Genomic DNA, 26533 nt, shown 5'->3' on the forward strand with positions numbered 1-26533 from the left:
TGTGGGAGTGCACAGGCTAATCTGAATCCCCCAGATAAGCCTCCACAGCTCAGGTGGAAGAGCGGGGAATCAAACCCAGTTCCTCCAGATTAGAATGCACCTGCTCTTAACCACTATGTCACTGCTGCTAGAATGCACACTGCTGTGGCTGCCATCTTCAACTTGAAAAATACTATCTCGCACCAACAATGCTATTTCAATTATTACCAGTCATATAAATTTACCGGTGGGGCCCGCCTTAACAATCATGTTTTCACACACATACTTCTCATTTGCCATATACAAAAGTGGTAAGAATTCCCTCCCCGTTCTTACTTTCCAAAGCAGTCCAGATACTTAGGGGGTGACGTCATTTGTGCAAATTTGCATGTATATTCACTAGATTCCACAAGCAGAACCTTTTAAGTACTGAATGTTTAAAAGTGTTGTAGTCCAGCAGAGGAGAGGGGAAGACAGAGAGGACTGGGAAATTGGGCAAAGTGCTTTATGTTGCACCTTAACAAAGTGAAAACGCCATCTCCTGCCCCATATCTTGTAGATACCCATGATGTACTTACAAGTGCCAATGTCCAAGTGGTGGCGAGTGATCTCTTGGTATTGCAACTGATCTCCAATTCAGTTCATCTGGAGAAAATGCCCACTTTGGAAGGTGGGCTCTATGGCATTATACTTTACTGATGCCTCTCTTCTCCTTACCCCAGCCCCCCACCCCCCAAAAAATCTCCATTTATTTCCCAACAAGGAGCTGCCAATCTCATGCTTACAAGCCCATACTTTTCTTGTTTAGAAATCATGGAATGTTCAAAAACTTTGCAGATCAGAAACCATTCACTCCAGGAGGGTCTGTGGCTTGATGGAAGAACTTCTGATATGCATACAGATAAGTGCAGGTTCGAACCCCAGCATCTCCAGTTAAAACGACCAGGCAGTAAGTGGTGTCAACTGGACTCCCTTATACGTTGCCAGGGGTATCACAGGGCAGCAGAAGCAACTGAATTACCCGTAATCTCCAGGAATGTTTCAGTGAAAAGTTCTGATTTCACAGGATTTTGTTTGTGTCTGAATTGCTTATTGTGGTACGAGAAACACCCGCTGTTCCTCTACATGAGGAGTGTCCTGGTGAGGCAGGAGGCCACAAGAAGAAGCACAAAGCAGAAATCTTTGGACAAGGTAGAAGAGGCTGATGGCAGAGAGTAAACAGTGATGTTCACTAGGCCAAACTGAACACTGGGAAGGTGTCTCTCCAGCCAGTCCTGGTAGAAACCAACTCGGGTGTAGACACCTGGGCGGTTGGGTATGGCACACATGTCACCCCAGCTCACAATGCCCACCAGAAACCAGGTGCCATTCACTTGGCAGACGAGAGGGCCCCCGGAGTCACCCTAAATGGAGAAAACATGGAGACTATGATGTCTTCAAATCAAGGAGAAGCCTGTTTCCCAATCTATTTTCCTTCCAACTGGATTTTATCATACATACTTGTTGCAGATGTACCCTTCCCACACACAACTTTATCCCACATGAGCTTTCTAGTACCTCTTTTTAAGCCCATTAGAGATAAGCAGGATAACTATAAAGTAGAGTTTCCCCTTCAGTCGTGTCCGACCCTGGGGTACCACCGAAAGCAGTGATTTCCTAGGCAAGCCTCTTTTGTGAGGTAGTTTGCCATTGCTTTCCCCAGCTATTCTTTATCTCCTAGCTATGTGCTAGGTACTCATTTACTGACCAAGGAATGAATGAATGAATGAAATGAAACGAACGGATGGACGGACGATTTGGACGGACGGATGGACGGACGGGATGGACGGACGGATGGATTTGGATGGATGGATGGACGGATGGATGGACGGATGGGTGGATGGATTTGGATGGATGGATGGATGGATTTGGATGGATGGATGGATTTGGATGGATGGATGGATGGATGGATTTGGATGGATGGATGGATGGATGGATTTGGATGGATGGATGGATTTGGATGGATGGATGGATGGATTTGGATGGATGGATGGATGGATGGATGGATGGATGGATGGATTTGGATGGATGGATGGATGGATGGATGGATGGATGGATGGATGGATGGATGGATGGATGGATGGATGGATGGATGGATGGATGGATGGATGGATGGATGGATGGATGGATGGATGGATGGATGGATGGATGAGTTGACCATGAGCCAGCTGCCAGGATATTTGACCCACAGGAGGCTCGAACTCCTGACCATGTGAATGGCAGTGCAAGCACTTAACCACTACGCCACGCGGCTCCTAGGATAACTATACCTTCTCCCAGTCTACCACTGAGCATATGCAGTGGGTTTTTAAAATTTGTTTGTTTATGTCAGGGGTCTTCAAACTATGGCCCTCCAGATGTTCATGGACTACAATTCCCATCAGCTCCTGCCAGCATGGCCAAGTGGTAGGGCTCATGGGAATTGTAGTCTATGAACATCTGGAGGGCCATAGTTTGAAGACCCATGGTTTTTGTAGTTAGATTCCACTTTTCTCTCTTAAAGCACCCTCTTAAAGGACAACTTAAAGCACATTTTTCACACCATTCCCCCTCCTCCACTTAATTCTCACAATAACAACCTTGTGAGGGTAGGTTAGACTGAGAGTTTGTGATGGGCCTGTGGACACCCAGAAGGCTTGAGTGAAGGATTCAAACCTGGGGATGCCAGGTTTTTGTCTGACACTCTAACCACTATATCAGCCCAGCCCACCGTAAATCAGCCCAGCCCAGAGTGCCCTGCTTTCTGCCCTGGGAAACCATACCTGGAATTAGGGAATATAATTTCCATAGAACAGTGATGGTGAACCTTTTCGAGGCCTAGTGCCCAAACTGCAACCCAAAACCCACTTAGTTATTGCAAAGGGCCAACACGGCAATTTAACCTGAATGCTGAGGTTTTAGTTTAGAAAAAAAACGGTTGGCTCCAAGGCACACATGACTTGGGAGTAAGCTTGGTGGTAGCCGGTGACTTTGCTTTGAAGCAACCATGCAACACTTCGAAAGGGTGAATCACGACCCTAGGAGGGTTTAGAAGCAAGCCCCATTGCCAGCAACCGAGCTTACTCCCAGGTAAAGGATTGCGCTTTAGTTCTTCCCATGAAAATCAGTGGGGTTTAATAGCACTTAACAGGGTTACCTACCGTCGTGCCCAGCAGCCCAGGCCAGCCTAGATGTGTGTGTGGAGGGATTTTCTGCCTCCCCCCCCCCCCCATGACAAACTCTGTGCATGCGTGCCCACAGAGAGGGCTCTGAGTGCCACCTCTGGCACCTGTGCCATAGGTTCGCCACCACTGCCATAGAAGCATGATCCCCATATTTTTTTTCTATTTCCAAAGTGAACCATTGCCTCTACTGATATGCCTGACTTAGGCCCCTTCCGCACATGCGGAATGATGCACTTTCAATCCACTTTCAATGCACTTTACACCTGGATTTTTCTGTGCGAAATAGCAAAATCCACTTGCAAACAATTGTGAAAGTGGATTGAAAGTGGATTATTCTGCATGTGCGGAAGGGGACGTACACATATCCCACCTTCCCCAGGCTGGGGCATTCCTTGCACACTGGCTCCTATTCAGCTGCAGACCCAAGGGTCTTTCCTTACCAGACAAGCATCTTTCTGTCCTTTGGCATAGCCTGCACAAATCATGTCGTCCTGGATCTCTCGCTGACTTGGGCTGATACCGGTACCAATGTGGTACATGGTGTCACAGGCTAAGGTGTCTATCAAGGGCAGCTGGAGCTGTTGCAGTGTTTTAGGAGCCCCAAGTAAAGCTTGAGGCCAAGAGTGTGATGGGACAGAAGAAAAGGAAGGAGATAGAAAATGAAGCAAGCAAGGGTAAGCGATGCATCCCAGCATGCCAACTCCCACCTCAGCATCAGAAACATGCTCTTCTGTACCACATCAATCACATCACCTAACCACATTGACTAAAGATCTACTAATTCCTACTACTAATTCCACTTTTGCTTTTAGAGATAAGCTCCTCCCTTTTTAAGCTCCACCCCATTCCAAGCTCCTCCTTCAACCCAATGAAAGGCTTGCCTAAAACTTCTGAGCCAGCTTTTCTTACCTCCTCCTGCCTAAACACCAGGGCAGAGGTGGGATCCAGCCCGTTCTCACCAGTTCCCGAGAGTGGGTTACTAATTATTTGTGTGTGCCGAGAGGGGGTTACTAATTGGGTCCGCTTTTCCATCTCCACGCCCTCGCCTCGCCGAGAGGCATGCTGCCTTTGAACGTGAAGGTTCCATATAGCAATTGCGACTAATAATGTAACTCCCTGAACTGGGTTAATCCCTTTCAGGTATTGCAATTCATTGATTCTCAGCCTTCCGTACCTTTTATCTCACCAGTCTCTATCAAAGAACCTGTGTGTTTCACCATTGCTGTGTTCAGATTTGTGAGTTGGGGCATTTTCTATAATGTGATGATGATTTAGAAATGACCTGGTGCAAAAAAAATTTGGGGGGTCATGGTGGGGCGGCTGCCCATGGGAGGGGGGCATCCAACTCAGGTTTTGCCCAGGGCTCAGGTTTGCCTAGGTACGCCTCTGCCCGCTTTGCTGAGGGAGGGCTGGCAAGGGAGCCTGTTACTAAAATTTTTGGATCCCACCACTGCACCAGGGTACACATTTAACTCCACTCATTCCAAAAATGCCCAGACCATTTTAGTGTAATGACTAATCCCCTAAATTTGCCTGTCTCACCACTCTGTTTTCCTGTGCCCCTTAACCACCACTTTCTCACTCCCTTATGATCTTACAGCCCACATTCTCACCTCCATATTGTGGGGCTCCCCACCCCGTCACCCAGCATGAGGTGCCCTCTTGGAACTGGACACTGGTGTCTGGAAGACAGGCTGGAAGGATGCTTTGGGTGAAGCGGATTGGCCGTTCCAACTGAGCTAAAGCTATATCGCCGCTGGTCCCATCTCCGGCATAGTCCTTGTTCACAATCACCCGGGAAATTCTCAACCACACAGCGTTGGGGTCTGGGTTCAAGAGCTGGTAGTTCCCAAGGTTTGCCCGGAAGTTCTCGAGGAGGAAACGGCTGTTTAGAGAAACATCCAAGGGTCAAGACTTCTGGTGATTCCAAGTGGAAAGGGAGGATTGTGGGACTGAATGCAGAACTATCTATCATGCCAAGATGACATCTTGACATGTCAGCCTCGGCCATCACCTGTGCTAACCTCCTAATGCCCCTGATGACATTCAGCGTCTTTGTCCTTGCTGATGAGTTTCTTTTCTTTCTTTTTTTGCCATCAAGTCACCGCTGACTTATGGTGGCCCCGCAGAGTTTTCAGAAACGGTTTGCCAGTGCTTGCCTCCTTGTTACACCCCTTGGAGATCTCCCATCCAAATACTTGCCAGGGTCAGGGCTGAGAGTGTGTGACTGACCCAAGTGCACCCAGCAAGCTTCCATGGCTCAAGTGGGGATTTGAACCTAAGTTTCCCAGGTCTGTCACTTTAACAACTACACCATGCTGGCTCTCACTGAGTTTCAATGCATCTCTGCAAACAGGGCATCATCTACCATTTTCACTTTCCTGTAATGATGAATTTATTTTACATTGCACTTGCACAATATCCTATGGCTGTGGTGGCGAACCTTTGGCACTCCAGAGGTTATGGACTACAATTCCCATCAGCCCCTGCCAGCATGGCCAATTGAGCAGTGGACAAGGCAACTGGCCAGGAAGAGCAGAGTGACCTGCTGGTGTTCATTTTGGAGGGCTTTTCTCAAAGCCACATCTTTTAAAACAGTGTATTTTTAACAGGGGTTTGCAGGGGTTTTCTCTTTTCCTCCTTGTAAGGTTGCTAAGAGCTGAGACTGCTGGAGGTGGGGCTTAACAGGGGTTAACAGGAGGTTACTCTTTGTCCTGGGCTGCTAAAGGTGGGGCTCCTGAGGTGAGTCATTCAGTCTTTAGTTCAGTCTCTGGAACCAGCAGAAAGGAGCAGCAGTGGACAAGGCAACTGGCCAGGAAGAGCAGAGTGACCTGCTGGTGTTCATTTTGGGAGGGCTTTTCCTCAAAGCCACATCTTTTAAAAAACAGTGTATTTTTTAACAGGGGTTTGCAGGGGCTTTCTCTTCTTTTCTCCTTGTAAGGTTGCTAAGAGCTGAGACTGCTGGAGGTGGGGCTTAACAGGGGTGAACAGAGGTTACTCTCGGTCCTGGGCTGCTAAAGGTGCGGGGAGCTCCTGAGGTGAGTCATTCAGTCTCTTTAGTTCAATCTCTGAATTACCAGCGTGGCAGCCTGAAGGGCCGCTGCGAATTTCTTCTTCTTTTTTTAAAAATAAATTAATTAATTAATTAATAAGGACATTTTCGAGGGGATAGTAGGTACAGATAGCTCAAAGGGGCACTGACTAAAAAAGTTTAATATCTAAATATATAAACAAAAGCAGATATGAAGGCAGGAAGCCAGCAGGGGATGGGGGGCTTCCCAGTGTTTTGCACTGAGTGTCACATGTATGACTATCTGCCACGAGGCCAGAAGTCGTGGGTGTGCCCTCGCTGTAATGAGCTCCTGGCATACAAGGAACGTGTCCGTTCTCTTGAAGCCAAGGTGGCAGACCTGGAGAAGCTGAGAGAGGCAGAGAGGGCAACAAACAAGGCTTTCAGGGACCCAGCAGCCGGGTCCCCACCTCCCAAGGTGACATCTCTTCAGATGTCATGGAGAATGAGAGTTCTGGGTGACAGAGGGTGCCAGTCGTTCTGCGGTGGGGAAGATGTCTCCCTTAGATGGGACCCCTTCCTTAGTTGGTGGTCAGATATCCTCTGCGCATCTGGAGGATACCTCGAGGGAGGTGGGGGGCTCGCTTGTAGTGGGTGATTCGATCATCAGGAATATAGAGGAGTTGGGTTTTGTGACAGAGCGTGGATGACCGCGATGGGTGACTCTGCCTGCCTGGTCGCGAAGGTTCGCGGATGTCACGCCACGCCTAGGATAGGCTGTTAGACAGTGCTGGGGTGGAGTCAGCAGTTGTGGTCCACATTGGTACCAATGACATTGGGAAATGTAGCCGGGAGGTTCTGGAAGCTAAATTCTAGGGCTGCTAGGGAAAAAAAGGTTAAAATCCAGGACCCCCAAGGTGGCATTCTCTGAAATGCTACCTGTTCCATCAGCGCCAAGAGGGCCCGCAGCTAGGGCAAGTGGCGGAGATACAGGGTCTCAAATGCGTGGATGAGAAGGTGGTGCAAGGCAGAGGGTTTCAGATTTGTCAGGAACTGGGGAACCTTTTGGGATAAGGCAGCCTGTACAAAAGGGATCGGCTTCATCTTAACCAAAGAGGGAACCAGGCTGCTGGCGCCAACATTAAAAAAGGTGGTAGAACAGCTTTTAAACTGATCCCTGGGGAAAGCTGACAGGAGCTGGAGAGTGACTTCGGTCTGGAATACAGAGTCCATGGGGATGCAGACAGAGAAGGGAGGTTTTTTTAAATCAACCCACATACAAGTGAAGAGCACAGCAATGTGGATAAGTGATAGTGTCTACAGTTAAAGGCTAGAGGGCAAAACACATAAATCCCAGGTTAGGGGACAGAGACAGAGTATACAAGTGTCTCTATGCTAATAGTAGAAGCATTCGGACCTAAAATGGGGGGAGCTGGAGTACAGAGTTTTGAAGGAGGAAAGGGACATTGATATAGTGGGCATCACAGAGACATGAGGTGGAATGAGGAGAACCAGTGGGATGCTGTTATCCCAGGTTACAGGCTCTACAGGAAGGATAGGACAGGGCGTATTGGGGGGTGGAGTGGCCCTCTACATCAAAGAGAGCATAGTGTCACATAAAATGGACAATGCAGGGGGAGCTGATTCCCCTACAGAAGCACTGTGGATATCAATACCAGGGGTGAAGCATGAAAGTTTAACATTAGAATATATTATGCAGCCCCCCCTGACCAAAGCGCACAAGAGGATTCTGAGATGGAAAAAAAGAAATTAGAGAGGCCAACAAAAAGCAAAATGTCGCGGGTAATGGGCTGCATTTTAACTATCCCCATATAAACTGGAAAAATGCATGTTCAGGGCATAGTAAGGAGAGAACATTCCTGGATATGCTAAATGACTGTGGCTTAGAGCAGATGGTTGTAGAACCAACCAGGGGAGATGTGGTCCTAGATCTAATTCTATGTGGGGACCCAGGACCTGGTCGCTGGGGAAGTCAGTGTTGTTGAGCCGAGTAGGGAACAGCTGCACCACAATGCTGTCAGGATTCAGTATCTCTGCATGCGAACAAGTGACAACTACTAATGTAGTTACATTTGCCTTCAGAAAGGGAAATTTCTCAAAGATGAGGAGGGATAGTGCGCAGGGAAGCTGAAAGGAAAAAAATCAAAGAGGAGAGTCAAAAAATGTCCGTAAAGATGCTTGGAGGTTATTTAAAAACACAGTCACAAAAGCTCAGCTGGAATGTGTTCCGTCAGGTTAGGAAAGGCAGCGCCTAGTCCAAAAAAGAAAGCCACCATGGTTAACAAGGGACGCTTGAGGAAATTATTAGGAAAAAAAAAGATGTCTTTTAGAAAAATGGAAGTCCAACTTAACTTGATAAAGAGATACCAGAGAGAACACAAATGGTGGCAAAAAGAGAAGCCAAGTTGAAAAGCTGTAAAGGGAGGCAAAAAAGGATTATGAGGAACACATGGCTGTGGGAACATCAGGAAACCAAAGCAAACAAACAGTTCTTCAAGTACATCAAAAGCAGGAAGCCAGCAAGGAAGCGGTAGGCCCGTTAGGATGACAAAAAGGAACAAAGGGTGTGCTAAAAGATGACAGGGAGATTGCAGAAAAGCTGAATGAATTCTTTTGCATCTGTCTTCACTCCAAGAGGAGGTTGAGGAAAAAATTCCTGCACCTGAACCAAGCTTCTTAGGAGGCGAATCAGAGAGGAACTAACAAAGATAGTGGTAGACAAAGGAAGAAGTTTCTGGCAGCCATTGATAAACTAAATGTTACCAAATCCCTGGGCCCAGATTGCATTCACCCAAAAAAGAGTTCTTTAAAGAGCTCAAAACAATGAAATTAAGCTGATCTTCTCACTTTTAATATGCAACTTATCCTTGAAATCAGGCTCCATCCCTGAAGACTGGAAGATGGCCAATGTCACACCACAATCTTTAAGAAAGGGATCTTAGGGGGGACCCGGGAAATTACAGGCCAGTCAGTTTGACATCTGTTCCTGGTAAATTAGTAGAATCTGTCATTAAAGATAAAATTATAAAACATGTAGAAAAGCAAGACCTGCTGAGAAAGAGTCAGCATGGCTTTTGTGCAGAGGTGCAAATCCTGTCTTACAAACTTACTAGAGTTCTTTGAGGATGTAAACAGGCATGTGGATAAGGGGGAACCAGTGGACATTGGTTCTACTTGGATTTCCAAAAGTGCTGCTTTGACAAAGTTCCTCACCAGAGACTATTGAGAAAAACTCAGCAAATGAAGGAATAAGAGGGGAAGTCCTCCCATGGATTAAAAAAAACTGGTTGGAGAAACAGTGGAAGCAAAAGAGTGGGTGTAAATGGGAAATTCTCACAAATGGAGAGATGTAGGAGTGGTGTCCCCAAGCTGATCCACAGATTGGGACCAGTGCTCTTTAACCTATTCATAAATGACCTGGGGAAGTAGGGTGGTAAAAGGTGGCGTGGTGGCCAAGTTTGCAGATGATGTACCTGGGAAATTATGTAGGGTGGTGAGAACCACAAAGGATTACTTGAAGGGAGCTCCAAGCGGACCTTGATAAATTAGGTGAGTGGGCTAAGAAATGGCAAATGCAGTTCAATGTAGCAAAAATGCAAAGTGATGCAATATAGGGGCAAAAAAAAATCCAAACTTCACATACATGCTACAGGGTCAGTGCTATCAGTCAGCTAGACCAGGGAAAGGGATTTAGGCGTCTTAGTTGATAGTTCCATGGGAGATGTCAACTCAATGTATGGGCAGCTGTGAAAAAAAGGCAAACTCTCATGCTGGGGATAATTAGGAAAAGCTGAATTGAGGAATAAAACTGCAAAGATTGTCATGCCTCTTTATATATAAAGCTGTGGTGCTGACCGCACTTAGAGTACTGTAGTCTCAGTTCTGAGGTAGCACACATCTCAAAAAAAAGGATATTGAAGAGATAGAAAAAGAGATGCAGAGAAGAGGCGGCGCAGGATGATTGAGGGACTGCAGCACCTTCCTTATGAGGAAAGAGCTGCAGCGCTTTGGGGACTCCTTAGTTTGGAGAGGAGACGCCTGCGGGGGGATATGATTGAAGTCTATAAAATTATGCATGGGGTAGAAAATGTTGACAGAGAGAAACTTTTTTCTCTTTCTCACAATCCTAGAACCAGGGGCATTCCATTGAAAATGCTGGGGGAAGAAATTAGGACTCAATAAAAGGGAAACACTTCTTTCACGCAACGTGTGATTGGTGTTTAGGAATATGCTGCCACAGGAGGTGGTGATGGCCACTAACCTGGATAGCTTTAAAAGGGGCTTGGACAGATTTATGGAGGAGAAGTCGATTTATGGCTACCAATCTTGATCCTCTTTGATCTGAGATTGCAAATGCCTTAACAGTCCAGGTGCTCGGGAGCAACAGCCACAGAAGGCCATTGCTTTCACATCCTACATGTGAACTCCCAAAGGCACCTGGTGGGCCACTGCGAGTAGCAGAGAGCTGGACTAGATGGACTCTGGTCTGATCCAGCTGGCTTGTTCTTATGTTCTTATGTTCTTATGTAGTCCATAACATCTGGAGTGCCAGAGGTTCGCCACCACAGCCAATTGGCCATGCTGGCATGGGGCTGATGGGAACTGTAGTCCATAACATCTGGAGTGCCAAAGGTTCGCCACCACAGCCAATTGGCCATGCTGGCATGGGGCTGATGGGAATTGTAGTCCATAACATCTGGAGTGCCAGAGGTTCGCCACCACAGCCAATTGGCCATGCTGGCATGGGGCTGATGGGAATTGTAGTCCATAACATCTGGAGTGCCAGAGGTTCGCCACCACAGCCAATTGGCCATGCTGGCATGGGGCTGATGGGAATTGTAGTCCATAACATCTGGAGTGCCAGAGGTTCGCCACCACTGTCCTATGGGCATATACGATTGGATCCTCCAGCGTGGTGTGGTGGTTAAGAGCAGGTGGACTCTAATCTGGAGAACCGGGTTTGATTCCCCACTCCTCCACCTGAGTGGCAGAGGCTTATCTGGTGGACCAGATGTGTTTCCGCACTCCTACATTCCTGCTGGGTGACCATGGGCTAGTCACAGTTCTTCGGGACTCTCTCAGCCCCACCTGCCTCACAAGGTGTCTGTTGTGGGGAGAGGAAGGGGAAGGACCTTGTGAGCCACCTTGAGTCTCCTTACAGGACAGAAAGGTGGGGTATAAATCCAAAAGTCTTCTTCTCTCTCCAATACTCACAATCATTTTGGGAGGGAAATCAGGCTGAGAATTCAGTTGCCTGGTAAAATCAGAATTTCAACTAGTCCTGTATAGTATTTCTGTATAGTATTGTCCTGTATAGTATAGTCCTATAGTCCTGTAGAAAAAGTGCAGAGAAGGGCAGCAAGGATGATTGAAGGACTGGAGCACCTTCCTTATGAGGAGGGGCTGCAGCGTTTGGGACTCTTTAGTTTGGAGAGGAGACGTCTGAGGGGGGATATGATTGAAGTCTATAAAATTATGCATGGGGTAGAAAATGTTGACAGAGATAAATTTTTCTCTCTTTCTCACAATACTAGAACCAGGGGGCATTCATTGAAAATGCTGGGGGGAAGAATTAGGACTAATAAAAGGAAACACTTCTTCACACAATGTGTGATTGGTGTTTGGAATATGCTGCCACAGGAGGTGGCGCTGGCCACTAACCCCGATAGCTTTAAAAAAAGGGCTTGGACAGATTTATGGAGGAGAAGTCGATCTATGGCTACCAATCTTGATCCTCCTTGATCTCAGATTGCAAATGCCTTAGCAGACCAGGTGCTCAGGAGCAGCAGCAGCAGAAGGCCATTGCTTTCACATCCTGCACATGAGCTCCCAAAGGCACCTGGTGGGCCACTGCAAGTAGCAGAGTGCTGGACTAGATGGACTCTGGTCTGATCCAGCAGGCTAGTTCTTATGTTCTTAGGTTCTTATGTTCTTATGATATAATCCTGTATAGTCCTGTATAGTCTTGCTTTCAAAATAGTTGAGTCCAGGATCCTTACATTCCCTGCAACCACACAACAGGTGTGGGGAACCAATTTTTAAAGCACAGCAGAGACCCAATTTAGAGTTTTGCATTACCAGGTTCAATTTGCAGCCTACTGAGTTTGGATAGTGGGGGCCTTTCTACCTGTCACTCACCTAGGGAAGCAATGGGCTGCTGTCAGCACCCACTGAGTATTGATGAGGGTCCCTCCACAGATGTGCTGTCCGTCATACTGGAGACTAACTTGCCATGGCCACGCTCCACGAGAGGCATCCTCTCCCCCTACGATACGGTTTTGAGCCAGCACCTGACCACACACTATATGTTGGAAAGAAGCAGAAACCAGAGTTACCATAAACTGTCTGTCCAGAACTTTCAGGTTTTTAGCCTCTTTCTTGGGGTGTCCAGGCAAAGGAGTAACTTTCCAAAGTGAAGTGAGGAAGTGGAGGGGGAAGTTATTTGCCCCATTGCCTACCTCTGTGGTTCTTCAACATTCCAAAATAATGAGGTGAAAGTTGCCTAAGGCTAAGGTGACCAGATGGTCACCTTTGTGAACCGGGATGGGGGGGGTAGGAGGCCGCGTGCAGCCGCAGGAGCGCACTGCCTTCTGGGGCTTGCCGTTTCCTGGCCTGTCACCCTGCCACAGGGCGGGAAACGGCAAGCCCCAGAAGGCAGTGCTCCTGCGGCCGCGCGCGGGGGAGGCTGCCGCACTGCCTTGCTCCCCAGAAGGCAGTGCGGCAGCCTCCCAAAAATCGGGACAATTTAAAGAACCCATGGGACACGGGACAAATTGTTTGAAGGTGGGACTGTCCCGCCAAAAGCGGGACGTCTGGTCAGCCTACCTAAGCTTTTTGCTACTGGATCCACCTCTGATCCACCATAGGACTGCCACCTTTGAGGTAGAACCTCCCAGAGAAAATGGTTGCTCTGGAAAATGAACTCTATGGCATTATACCCCACTGAGGTACCACCACTCCCCAAATCCCATACTCCCCACAAATCTCTAAAGATTTAGCTTCTGCAAGGCAACACTACCAGCCATGCCTGGTAGGACATCCCCCTGATTTGTTAGCCCCATCCCCAATTGTCAAGCGCTACCCCTTTCTCTGGGTCAGAAGTTCACTTCACAGTGAGTACACAACACAGAAGTACATTTTAAAAACACACATTTTGTGGAGGTGAATGAAAGGAAATTGTTGTCCTATGAAAAAAGAAAGCGCACACATCTGTCAAATACAACTACATACTAGAGGTGTGGGTTTGGCAAAACCAAACTTAAAAAAAAACCCACCAAAGATCTTATGGGTAATTGTCAAGGTTTTCAGGTTTTCTCCTGAAAAAAGATGGCAGTTCAAAGGGAGTCGAAAAGCAGATCCTGAATAACATCAAATTTTCTAAACATGGTTTGGGCCACTTTGGCTCAATTAAAAAAAAGACTAGGGGAGGGGGTAAAATTCAGATTCAGGTCAAATGGACCCTAATTTTTTTTTGGGGGGGGGGGGATCCCAGATATTCCCACTACAGAGGTTCATGAATATCTGGGATTTCTGAAAAAATTCCGATCTATTAGACCCAAATCCAAATTTTACTGATTTTCTTTTGCGCATCTCTATGAGGCAACTACAGTAGTACATCAAAGACCCCCCCTCCCCTTCTTTTTTAGCTGGGACTCACCTAAATAAAACAATCTGGCGGCAAAATGATAATTTTAAGATCTATTGTCTGATGGCTGTAATAGTTTTAAGTAACCAGTTGGAGATTAGATGTATATTTTAGAGAATGGAGCTTTAAAGTATTGATTGTGATGTATATTGTTTTAATTCAAGGTTCTACATCGCCCTCAGCATTCTAGGGAAGGGCGATGAAGAAATCTAAGTAAATAAACAGTGCAGAAAAATCAAAGCAAAGAAGAAAAGTAAACATTTACGCTCGCCTCACCAATACCTGCCCACTTTTTTTTTCTTTAACAAAGTTCCTATGCTTTTAAGCAGAGGCGTAGCTACCATGGGGACATCCGGGGACAAGCAAGTCTCCCTGGCGCCACCCTTGTGGTGGGCTTGGAAAATTGTACGGGGTCTGCTTAGTGGCTTTTTCTCATTTTCCAGGGTTTTCCCATTTTTACCTGCAGGGGCGCAGCTTTAGGCTAGCAGCACCAAAATTTCTCTGGACTATTGTCAGGGTGACTCCTCCTGATGATACTCAGCTAATGCTTGGTGTGTTTCTGGTTCAGGGGGTTCAGGTTATGGACCCCCCCCCAAAGATGGGTGACCCCATACTCCATTGTTTCCAATGGGAGCTAATAGTAAATGGGGCTACCAGCCTTTGAGGGTCCATAACTTTGGGATCCCCTGAATCAGAAACTTCACTAAACCTTGGTGGCAACCATAAGGATATTCTTCCCAGTTGATACCACTCCAGAGTTTGGTGAAGGTTAATTCAGGGGTTCAAAGTTATGGACCCCAAAGGCGCTCTTTCATCCCAACTCCAATGGAAGCTAATGGTAGATGAGGGCTACCCCTTTGAGGAGTCCCATAACTTCAGGCCTCCCTGAACCAAACTTCACCAAACCTCCGGGTGGCGACTATCAGAAGAGTCTTCTGGAAGATAGCCTAAAAAGTTTGAGTACTGTTAGCTTAAACATTGCTCCCCTTGACAGGCACCCCTCAATTCTTTCCTCTAGGTTCTTCTCTTTAAATCCACCCTCCTTGGATGGAGTAGTTCTAAAGGGAAAGAATCTGGGCTCCCCTTAGATTAAAAAAAAAAACATTGAAAGTATTGTTGAGAAGGCTTTCAAAACCAGATTCAACTACAGAGTAGTTGTGAGTTTTGCCAGGCTGTGTAGCGCCGTGGGTCTGATAGATCTTGTTCTAGCATGTCAGCTTCTGGAATCTGTGGCTGGCATCTTCAGAGTGTATCACCCAGAGAGAAGTCTGTTATAAGAGAAGGCTGGACACAGTGTATGGGCTAGACTTCTCTCTGTGATACACCTCTGAAAATACCAGCCACAGATGGTGGTGAAACATTAGAACAAGATACACCAGACCACCGCCACACAGCCCAGAAAAAACTCCATTATTAACTAACATTGAAAATGATGCTGTTTGGGTGGGGAATCTACCCCTGAAACAGCATCATCACTTTCAATGTTGTTTAAAACTAGGAGCCTAGAGTATCCCCCCCAAGGTGGATTTCTAAAGTGGAGAATCTGTTTGTAGGTTTAAACAACATTAACAGTGATGCTGTTTCAGGGTGGGATTCCCCCCGCCTTCAAAAAAATGCATTACTTTCAATGTTGTTTAAACTTAGGAGTTCTGGGTGTGTTCAGATTTGTGTGTTGGGCCATGTTCTATAATGCGATGGTGACTTTGAGATGACCTGGTGCAAAAAATGTTGTTTGGTCGTGGTGGGGGAGGAATGCTGCCCAAATGGGGGGGGGGGCGCAAAACTCAGATTTTGCCCCGGGCTCCATTTACCCTAGCTACACCCCTGCTTTTAAGAGCTGTGCAATAAAGAAAAATTCACTAACTGGGGAGTGTTACCCATTACTGGTCTTATGGCACAGGCTATGAATTTCACTGAGAGAACTAAGCTCCCTGCAATTCTACAGCACTTACCTTCCTCAGTGTAATTTTCCAAATCTCCTAGAAATAAAATGAGAGAAAAGAAAATGTGATTTCATGTACCTGTTTCTGAAACCCAACCAGGAATCTGGTGTGAACCAAACCACTTAAGGTCAGGTTCCTTAAACGTTGATACAAATTAGGGCCCCTTCCGCACACGCAAAATAATGCGTTTTCAAACCACTTTTACAACTGTTTGCAAGTGGATTTTGCTATTCCACACAGCTTTAAAGAGCACTGAAAGCAGTTTGAAAGTGCATTATTCTGCATGTGCAGAATGAGCCTAGGTCTGCTAAATAATTAAAAGCTCCATTAGGTTTTCAACCAACTAATTGGTTAAACTAGTTGTGGCAGCCATCCCATAACTTTAAGCATAGGCCTGCCCAAATGTATTTGAACTATATGAGGTATAAGCAAAAGTCATGGTTTTGTCAGGTCATGGATTTGTCAAACTCTCCCTGCTCACCACTTTTAGTCCTGACTTAGCCTTCCTTATATTTGTCCCCTTCAGGCTCGTTTCTAGTGAACTATCTTGGGTGAAAGAAAAAATACCTCAGGGGATGGATTTGGGCAGAGGGGAGAAGCAACAGACACAGAAACATTATAGAAACCACAGCCCACATATCAGCACAGGTAATCAGAAGAACATAAGACACGTGGAACTCATCCATAAAATCCAACCCAAAGTTTCTGTTTTGGTTCACTGCCACCACCACATTTGGAAGTCTCTCAAATGCATCATGCGTTAGGAAGGTTACATTACCTATAATTCTAGCAATAATTTTGCTGAACAATACTTCAGAGCATTTTCTCTCCTGCATGGAGACCTGATAGACCAGCTCATGCATTTCTGACCATGTGTCTCTATAGCAGCAGTGTCTAGAATAATGGCTAGAATAATGTCTATAGTGTCTAGAATAATGGCCAAGGAGGGGACCTTAATCTTCTTATCATTATAGCTAGGGAAGTGTCCAATTACCCTCAGGAAACTTAACTGTTTGTTTGGTGCTTACAGGCAGTAGTGGGATCCAAAAATTTTAGTAACAGGTTCCCATGGTGGTGGGATTCAAACTGTGGCGTAGCGCCAACGGGGCTGGGTGGGGAACGGCATTAGGCTGGGCATATAGGGCATTCTGGGTGGGCACTCATGGGCGGGGCTGTGGCAAGAACGCAGCCACTGCACCAGTCCTTGGGCGGGAAACAAATGCACGCAGGCGCAGGCTGCCACGCACGTCGGTGCACCTCCTGCTAGACAGCTTCAAGTTCTGCACGCTACTGCTGAGAGGAGGGGCGTAACTAAGGCAAAAATCACGTGGCAAATTCACCAATTAGTAACCCCCTCTCAGCACACACAAATAATTAGTAACCTATTCTCGGGAACCTGTGAGAACCTGCTGGATCCCACCTCTGATTACAGGGTTACTTCTTGATAGGTGCCCATTAGCATATGCTTCACAAAGTTCACCTATGGCAGACTGCAAACTTTCCACTTGAGATACTCACGGTTCTGAGTGTCACTTTCTAGGGCACCTGGACAAAGAATGAAAAAGGGACTTCAGAGGCAATGCTGTAGAACCAGATGGTTCAGCTTTCAACGAGAACCACAAATGGACAGTAAACAGAAACTGCACCAAAATAGAAGTCAACAGTTTTGATAATGGGACTTTGGACCTTAAGGCATCCTTCCGGCATCAAGACAAAACACTGTTGGATTTTTGCCCATGAAAAGAGAGTAAAGTGGAGGAAATGGTATCTGTTGAAATAATATGAGAAAAGAATAATTTGTAGTAGTTTCCGGAAACAAACCTGGACCCAGTTGGAATTCCAGCCATGTGATATGAAAATCTTGCATATTATGGAGCATATGATTGGATGAAGAATGTACTCGGAACACCTCATAGAACTTCTTTCTTTAATACTACGTTCAAAACATTTCAAAGCTCTCTGGAAAATCAAAGAACCATTCAGGAGCTTATTATGCAGTGATTTATTTAGAACATGTATTATCTGCCTTTCTTCCTTTCAGAGCTCAACAAAGTTTACAAACATAGATAAAACATATCAGATAATATACATTAAAAACATAAAACCAAAATTTAAAATACTACCCAGGATGGCTACTAAACTTAACCAAATGCAGTCCTAAATAAAGGTGTTTTCGACTGCCTTGAAAAGATCAAAAGTGCACCTTCCGGGGAAGGTTGTTCCATAACCATGGGTAGAGTTACCAGGTGTGGATTGGGAAACTCCTGGACATTTGGCAGGTGGAGCCTAAGGAAGGTGGACTTGTTCCAAAGAGGAACTTCAATGTGATATACGGCCACAAAATCTACCTTCTAAAGCAGCCATATTCCCCAAGGAAATTGATGATGAAGAAGAAGAGCAGGAGGAGGAGGAGTTTGGATTTATACCCCACCTTTCTCTCCTGTAAGGTGGCTTACAAGCTCCTTTCCCTTCCTCTCCCCACAACAGACACCTTGTAAGGTAGGTAAGGCGGAGAAAGTTCTGAAGAACTGTGACTAGCCCAAGGTCACCTAGCAGGAATGTAGGAGTGTAGAAACACATCTGGTCCACCAGATAAGCCTCTGCCACTCAGGTGGAGGAGTGGGGAATCAAACCCGGTTCTCCAGATTAGAATCCACCTGCTGTTAACCACTACACCACACTGATATCTATAACCTATTCCAAGTGATCTCCAGCCACCCACTGGAGACTGGTAGAACTCTCTTGGCTGACACAAGGGCACTGTGAAATCTTAATCAGTTCCTAGGGCCTGCAAAGCAGAGATGTTCCACCGGGCTTTTGGTTGAGGCCATCCACTGTCCATTGCTCCATCTTGCTGGCCTCCCAATTATCAACTGTCAACCTTGTCTATGCAGGACACACTGAGCACCCTCCTCCTTTTCTTTTTGTCTTTGTTAGGTTCTCCTCTATTCTTGGATAATGTTAGGTAAAAGAACTGTTGAGAAGACCTGCTAAGAAGGAGAGAGGGAGGCCCCTTCCGCACATGCAGAAGAATGCACTTTCAATCCACTTTCACAATGGTTTGCAAGTGGATTTTGCAATTCCACATAGTAAAATCCAGCTGCAGAGTGCATTGAAAGTGGATTATTCTGCATGTGTGGAGGGGGCCAGAGAGAATAGGTTATGATAGGCTTTTGTTACTATAATTCACCATCAATGGATTTTAGCCTAGGTTTCAACATTATTATTAGCTTATTATAGCATTTTATTGTACTACTAGCGTGGCCCGGCCACGCGTTGCTGTGGCTTACTGTGGTGAAATGGGAAAGGAACAGTAGCAGCAAATCAATTGCAGAGGCCAGCAGTACATGCTCATGCAAACACGCAGCCTGATACTGTGCAATGTCAGTGATGTGTGTGCCCGCATTCCTTGGGGGGGGGGGGGATGGAAAGGCACCCCTCCCACACATCTAGGCTGGCTGGTCATGATCCTTTACCTGGGAGTAAGTTTGGTTGGTGGCAATGGGTGTCGCTTCTGAGGAAACCCTCTGAGGGGCGCAACGCAGCCATTCAAAGTGCATGTCATGGTTATTGCTGTACTTGAGCTTTACTCCTGAGTAATGCATGCCTGGTTTTCAACTGTAACTGCAGTATTCAGGGAATCTAGGGTGCCTTGCCCCTCCCTCCCATCCTCTTTGCATGTCGCTCCCTCACTCTCTCTCCTCCCTCACTTTTCTTCCTTTGCATGCCACCCTCCCTCTCCTTCCCTCCCCTTCCCCTCCTGGGCTTAGGGTGGATGGGTCATATCAAGATGCTGGGCCCCTGCCTCCTCTCCCCTGCAAGCCACCCCTCACTGTCTCCCCTCTCTCTCAGTTCTCTTCCCTCATGCCTCCCCCACCGTCACTGGCCCCTCCCTCCCTCTCTTCCCTTGCAATCCACCCAGTGGGGGGATCCAAAAAATTTTAGTAACAGGTTCCCATGGTGATGGGATTCAAACTGTGGCGTAGCGCCAATGGGCTGGGTGGGGCAACGACGGGGCGTGGCCGGGTATTCCAGGGGTGGGGCATTCCTGGGCGGGCTGTGGCAAGGACGCAGCCACTGCAACCGGGTCCCAAGGTGGGAACTTAATGGACGCAGGCGCAGGCTGCCACGCACACCAGTGCACCCCTGCTAGACTGTTTCAAGTTCTGCTACTACTTCTGAGAGGAGGGGCATAACCCAGTAAAGAAAAAATCACTTGGACAAAGTCACTCACTTAGTAACCCCTCTTGGCACACACACAAATAATTAGTAACCTACTCTCAGGAATCTGTGAGAACCTGCTGGGATCCCATCTCTAATGCCACCCCTCCCTCTCAGTGGCAGTGGAGGTTAAAAGCTCGTGTATCTAATCTGGAGGAACCGGGTTTGATTCTCCGCTCTGCCACCTGAGCTGTGGAGGCTTATCTGGGGAATTCAGATTAGCCTGTACACTCCCACACATGCCAGCTGGGTGACCTTGGGCTAGTCACAGTTTCTTGGAGCTCTCTCAGCCCCACCTACCTCACAGGGTGTTTGTTGTGGGGGGGAAGGGCAAGGAGATTGTCAGGCTCCTTTGAGTCTCCTTGCAGGGAGAGAAAGGGGGGGATATAAATCTAAACTCCCTCCTCCCTCCTCCTCCCTTCTCCCTCCCTCCTCCTCCTCCTCTTCTTCTTTCTTTCTTTTTTCTTTCTTCTTCTCTCCTCCCTTCCCTTCCCTCTCTCTGTGTGTGTATTGGGGGGGGGGGGTGGGGGGGTGGTGGTGGGGGGGGGGGGGTGGGGGTGGGGGGGGGGGGGTGGGGGGGGGGGGGGGGGGGGGGGGGGGGGGGGGTGGGGGGGGGGGGGGTGAGGGGGGGGGGGGGCGCGGGGGAGGAGGGTGGGGGCGAGGGGGGGTGGGAGGGGGGGGCCAGGGCGGGTGGGGGGCGGGGGGGGTGGGGGGGGGGGGGGGCGGGGGCGGGGCAGGGGGGGAGGGGGTGGGTGTGGGGGGGGCGGGTGGGGGGGTGGGGGGGGGGGGGGGTGGGGGGGGGGGGGGGTGGGGGGGGGGGGGGGTGGGGGGGGGGGGGGGTGGGGGGGGGGGGGGGTGGGGGGGGGGGGGGGTGGGGGGGGGGGGGGGTGGGGGGGGGGGGGGGTGGGGGGGGGGGGGGGTGGGGGGGGGGGGGGGTGGGGGGGGGGGGGGGTGGGGGGGGGGGGGGGTGGGGGGGGGGGGGGGTGGGGGGGGGGGGGGGTGGGGGGGGGGGGGGGTGGGGGGGGGGGGGGGTGGGGGGGGGGGGGGGTGGGGGGGGGGGGGGGTGGGGGGGGGGGGGGGTGGGGGGGGGGGGGGGTGGGGGGGGGGGGGGGTGGGGGGGGGGGGGGGTGGGGGGGGGGGGGGGTGGGGGGGGGGGGGGGTGGGGGGGGGGGGGGGTGGGGGGGGGGGGGGGTGGGGGGGGGGGGGGGTGGGGGGGGGGGGGGGTGGGGGGGGGGGGGGGTGGGGGGGGGGGGGGGTGGGGGGGGGGGGGGGTGGGGGGGGGGGGGGGTGGGGGGGGGGGGGGGTGGGGGGGGGGGGGGGTGGGGGGGGGGGGGGGTGGGGGGGGGGGGGGGTGGGGGGGGGGGGGGGTGGGGGGGGGGGGGGGTGGGGGGGGGGGGGGGTGGGGGGGGGGGGGGGTGGGGGGGGGGGGGGGTGGGGGGGGGGGGGGGTGGGGGGGGGGGGGGGTGGGGGGGGGGGGGGGTGGGGGGGGGGGGGGGTGGGGGGGGGGGGGGGTGGGGGGGGGGGGGGGTGGGGGGGGGGGGGGGTGGGGGGGGGGGGGGGTGGGGGGGGGGGGGGGTGGGGGGGGGGGGGGGTGGGGGGGGGGGGGGGTGGGGGGGGGGGGGGGTGGGGGGGGGGGGGGGTGGGGGGGGGGGGGGGTGGGGGGGGGGGGGGGTGGGGGGGGGGGGGGGTGGGGGGGGGGGGGGGTGGGGGGGGGGGGGGGTGGGGGGGGGGGGGGGTGGGGGGGGGGGGGGGTGGGGGGGGGGGGGGGTGGGGGGGGGGGGGGGTGGGGGGGGGGGGGGGTGGGGGGGGGGGGGGGTGGGGGGGGGGGGGGGTGGGGGGGGGGGGGGGTGGGGGGGGGGGGGGGTGGGGGGGGGGGGGGGTGGGGGGGGGGGGGGGTGGGGGGGGGGGGGGGTGGGGGGGGGGGGGGGTGGGGGGGGGGGGGGGTGGGGGGGGGGGGGGGTGGGGGGGGGGGGGGGTGGGGGGGGGGGGGGGTGGGGGGGGGGGGGGGTGGGGGGGGGGGGGGGTGGGGGGGGGGGGGGGTGGGGGGGGGGGGGGGTGGGGGGGGGGGGGGGTGGGGGGGGGGGGGGGTGGGGGGGGGGGGGGGTGGGGGGGGGGGGGGGTGGGGGGGGGGGGGGGTGGGGGGGGGGGGGGGTGGGGGGGGGGGGGGGTGGGGGGGGGGGGGGGTGGGGGGGGGGGGGGGTGGGGGGGGGGGGGGGTGGGGGGGGGGGGGGGTGGGGGGGGGGGGGGGTGGGGGGGGGGGGGGGTGGGGGGGGGGGGGGGTGGGGGGGGGGGGGGGTGGGGGGGGGGGGGGGTGGGGGGGGGGGGGGGTGGGGGGGGGGGGGGGTGGGGGGGGGGGGGGGTGGGGGGGGGGGGGGGTGGGGGGGGGGGGGGGTGGGGGGGGGGGGGGGTGGGGGGGGGGGGGGGTGGGGGGGGGGGGGGGTGGGGGGGGGGGGGGGTGGGGGGGGGGGGGGGTGGGGGGGGGGGGGGGTGGGGGGGGGGGGGGGTGGGGGGGGGGGGGGGTGGGGGGGGGGGGGGGTGGGGGGGGGGGGGGGTGGGGGGGGGGGGGGGTGGGGGGGGGGGGGGGTGGGGGGGGGGGGGGGTGGGGGGGGGGGGGGGTGGGGGGGGGGGGGGGTGGGGGGGGGGGGGGGTGGGGGGGGGGGGGGGTGGGGGGGGGGGGGGGTGGGGGGGGGGGGGGGTGGGGGGGGGGGGGGGTGGGGGGGGGGGGGGGTGGGGGGGGGGGGGGGTGGGGGGGGGGGGGGGTGGGGGGGGGGGGGGGTGGGGGGGGGGGGGGGTGGGGGGGGGGGGGGGTGGGGGGGGGGGGGGGTGGGGGGGGGGGGGGGTGGGGGGGGGGGGGGGTGGGGGGGGGGGGGGGTGGGGGGGGGGGGGGGTGGGGGGGGGGGGGGGTGGGGGGGGGGGGGGGTGGGGGGGGGGGGGGGTGGGGGGGGGGGGGGGTGGGGGGGGGGGGGGGTGGGGGGGGGGGGGGGTGGGGGGGGGGGGGGGTGGGGGGGGGGGGGGGTGGGGGGGGGGGGGGGTGGGGGGGGGGGGGGGTGGGGGGGGGGGGGGGTGGGGGGGGGGGGGGGTGGGGGGGGGGGGGGGTGGGGGGGGGGGGGGGTGGGGGGGGGGGGGGGTGGGGGGGGGGGGGGGTGGGGGGGGGGGGGGGTGGGGGGGGGGGGGGGTGGGGGGGGGGGGGGGTGGGGGGGGGGGGGGGTGGGGGGGGGGGGGGGTGGGGGGGGGGGGGGGTGGGGGGGGGGGGGGGTGGGGGGGGGGGGGGGTGGGGGGGGGGGGGGGTGGGGGGGGGGGGGGGTGGGGGGGGGGGGGGGTGGGGGGGGGGGGGGGTGGGGGGGGGGGGGGGTGGGGGGGGGGGGGGGTGGGGGGGGGGGGGGGTGGGGGGGGGGGGGGGTGGGGGGGGGGGGGGGTGGGGGGGGGGGGGGGTGGGGGGGGGGGGGGGTGGGGGGGGGGGGGGGTGGGGGGGGGGGGGGGTGGGGGGGGGGGGGGGTGGGGGGGGGGGGGGGTGGGGGGGGGGGGGGGTGGGGGGGGGGGGGGGTGGGGGGGGGGGGGGGTGGGGGGGGGGGGGGGTGGGGGGGGGGGGGGGTGGGGGGGGGGGGGGGTGGGGGGGGGGGGGGGTGGGGGGGGGGGGGGGTGGGGGGGGGGGGGGGTGGGGGGGGGGGGGGGTGGGGGGGGGGGGGGGTGGGGGGGGGGGGGGGTGGGGGGGGGGGGGGGTGGGGGGGGGGGGGGGTGGGGGGGGGGGGGGGTGGGGGGGGGGGGGGGTGGGGGGGGGGGGGGGTGGGGGGGGGGGGGGGTGGGGGGGGGGGGGGGTGGGGGGGGGGGGGGGTGGGGGGGGGGGGGGGTGGGGGGGGGGGGGGGTGGGGGGGGGGGGGGGTGGGGGGGGGGGGGGGTGGGGGGGGGGGGGGGTGGGGGGGGGGGGGGGTGGGGGGGGGGGGGGGTGGGGGGGGGGGGGGGTGGGGGGGGGGGGGGGTGGGGGGGGGGGGGGGTGGGGGGGGGGGGGGGTGGGGGGGGGGGGGGGTGGGGGGGGGGGGGGGTGGGGGGGGGGGGGGGTGGGGGGGGGGGGGGGTGGGGGGGGGGGGGGGTGGGGGGGGGGGGGGGTGGGGGGGGGGGGGGGTGGGGGGGGGGGGGGGTGGGGGGGGGGGGGGGTGGGGGGGGGGGGGGGTGGGGGGGGGGGGGGGTGGGGGGGGGGGGGGGTGGGGGGGGGGGGGGGTGGGGGGGGGGGGGGGTGGGGGGGGGGGGGGGTGGGGGGGGGGGGGGGTGGGGGGGGGGGGGGGTGGGGGGGGGGGGGGGTGGGGGGGGGGGGGGGTGGGGGGGGGGGGGGGTGGGGGGGGGGGGGGGTGGGGGGGGGGGGGGGTGGGGGGGGGGGGGGGTGGGGGGGGGGGGGGGTGGGGGGGGGGGGGGGTGGGGGGGGGGGGGGGTGGGGGGGGGGGGGGGTGGGGGGGGGGGGGGGTGGGGGGGGGGGGGGGTGGGGGGGGGGGGGGGTGGGGGGGGGGGGGGGTGGGGGGGGGGGGGGGTGGGGGGGGGGGGGGGTGGGGGGGGGGGGGGGTGGGGGGGGGGGGGGGTGGGGGGGGGGGGGGGTGGGGGGGGGGGGGGGTGGGGGGGGGGGGGGGTGGGGGGGGGGGGGGGTGGGGGGGGGGGGGGGTGGGGGGGGGGGGGGGTGGGGGGGGGGGGGGGTGGGGGGGGGGGGGGGTGGGGGGGGGGGGGGGTGGGGGGGGGGGGGGGTGGGGGGGGGGGGGGGTGGGGGGGGGGGGGGGTGGGGGGGGGGGGGGGTGGGGGGGGGGGGGGGTGGGGGGGGGGGGGGGTGGGGGGGGGGGGGGGTGGGGGGGGGGGGGGGTGGGGGGGGGGGGGGGTGGGGGGGGGGGGGGGTGGGGGGGGGGGGGGGTGGGGGGGGGGGGGGGTGGGGGGGGGGGGGGGTGGGGGGGGGGGGGGGTGGGGGGGGGGGGGGGTGGGGGGGGGGGGGGGTGGGGGGGGGGGGGGGTGGGGGGGGGGGGGGGTGGGGGGGGGGGGGGGTGGGGGGGGGGGGGGGTGGGGGGGGGGGGGGGTGGGGGGGGGGGGGGGTGGGGGGGGGGGGGGGTGGGGGGGGGGGGGGGTGGGGGGGGGGGGGGGTGGGGGGGGGGGGGGGTGGGGGGGGGGGGGGGTGGGGGGGGGGGGGGGTGGGGGGGGGGGGGGGTGGGGGGGGGGGGGGGTGGGGGGGGGGGGGGGTGGGGGGGGGGGGGGGTGGGGGGGGGGGGGGGTGGGGGGGGGGGGGGGTGGGGGGGGGGGGGGGTGGGGGGGGGGGGGGGTGGGGGGGGGGGGGGGTGGGGGGGGGGGGGGGTGGGGGGGGGGGGGGGTGGGGGGGGGGGGGGGTGGGGGGGGGGGGGGGTGGGGGGGGGGGGGGGTGGGGGGGGGGGGGGGTGGGGGGGGGGGGGGGTGGGGGGGGGGGGGGGTGGGGGGGGGGGGGGGTGGGGGGGGGGGGGGGTGGGGGGGGGGGGGGGTGGGGGGGGGGGGGGGTGGGGGGGGGGGGGGGTGGGGGGGGGGGGGGGTGGGGGGGGGGGGGGGTGGGGGGGGGGGGGGGTGGGGGGGGGGGGGGGTGGGGGGGGGGGGGGGTGGGGGGGGGGGGGGGTGGGGGGGGGGGGGGGTGGGGGGGGGGGGGGGTGGGGGGGGGGGGGGGTGGGGGGGGGGGGGGGTGGGGGGGGGGGGGGGTGGGGGGGGGGGGGGGTGGGGGGGGGGGGGGGTGGGGGGGGGGGGGGGTGGGGGGGGGGGGGGGTGGGGGGGGGGGGGGGTGGGGGGGGGGGGGGGTGGGGGGGGGGGGGGGTGGGGGGGGGGGGGGGTGGGGGGGGGGGGGGGTGGGGGGGGGGGGGGGTGGGGGGGGGGGGGGGTGGGGGGGGGGGGGGGTGGGGGGGGGGGGGGGTGGGGGGGGGGGGGGGTGGGGGGGGGGGGGGGTGGGGGGGGGGGGGGGTGGGGGGGGGGGGGGGTGGGGGGGGGGGGGGGTGGGGGGGGGGGGGGGTGGGGGGGGGGGGGGGTGGGGGGGGGGGGGGGTGGGGGGGGGGGGGGGTGGGGGGGGGGGGGGGTGGGGGGGGGGGGGGGTGGGGGGGGGGGGGGGTGGGGGGGGGGGGGGGTGGGGGGGGGGGGGGGTGGGGGGGGGGGGGGGTGGGGGGGGGGGGGGGTGGGGGGGGGGGGGGGTGGGGGGGGGGGGGGGTGGGGGGGGGGGGGGGTGGGGGGGGGGGGGGGTGGGGGGGGGGGGGGGTGGGGGGGGGGGGGGGTGGGGGGGGGGGGGGGTGGGGGGGGGGGGGGGTGGGGGGGGGGGGGGGTGGGGGGGGGGGGGGGTGGGGGGGGGGGGGGGTGGGGGGGGGGGGGGGTGGGGGGGGGGGGGGGTGGGGGGGGGGGGGGGTGGGGGGGGGGGGGGGTGGGGGGGGGGGGGGGTGGGGGGGGGGGGGGGTGGGGGGGGGGGGGGGTGGGGGGGGGGGGGGGTGGGGGGGGGGGGGGGTGGGGGGGGGGGGGGGTGGGGGGGGGGGGGGGTGGGGGG

General features: G+C 57.4%; 1 protein-coding gene across 1 annotated transcript; it reads right to left on the reverse strand.

Annotated features, from left to right (window-relative positions):
* Positions 1-35: 35 nt before the first annotated feature.
* LOC125444884 (serine protease 27-like) lies at positions 36-17725 on the reverse strand. Its single transcript, XM_048517634.1, has 7 exons — positions 17623-17725; positions 17320-17346; positions 15811-15837; positions 12352-12514; positions 4796-5067; positions 3623-3792; positions 36-1382 (listed from the first exon to the last, which is right to left on the reverse strand). Exons 1-7 carry the CDS (start codon positions 17678-17680, stop codon positions 1101-1103), a joined length of 999 nt encoding a protein of 332 aa, XP_048373591.1. The 5' UTR covers positions 17681-17725; the 3' UTR covers positions 36-1100.
* Positions 17726-26533: the final 8808 nt, after the last annotated feature.

This window comes from Sphaerodactylus townsendi, linkage group LG15 (genome assembly GCF_021028975.2).
Source record: "Sphaerodactylus townsendi isolate TG3544 linkage group LG15, MPM_Stown_v2.3, whole genome shotgun sequence".
In the NCBI taxonomy this organism is placed as follows: Eukaryota; Metazoa; Chordata; class Lepidosauria; order Squamata; family Sphaerodactylidae; genus Sphaerodactylus; species Sphaerodactylus townsendi.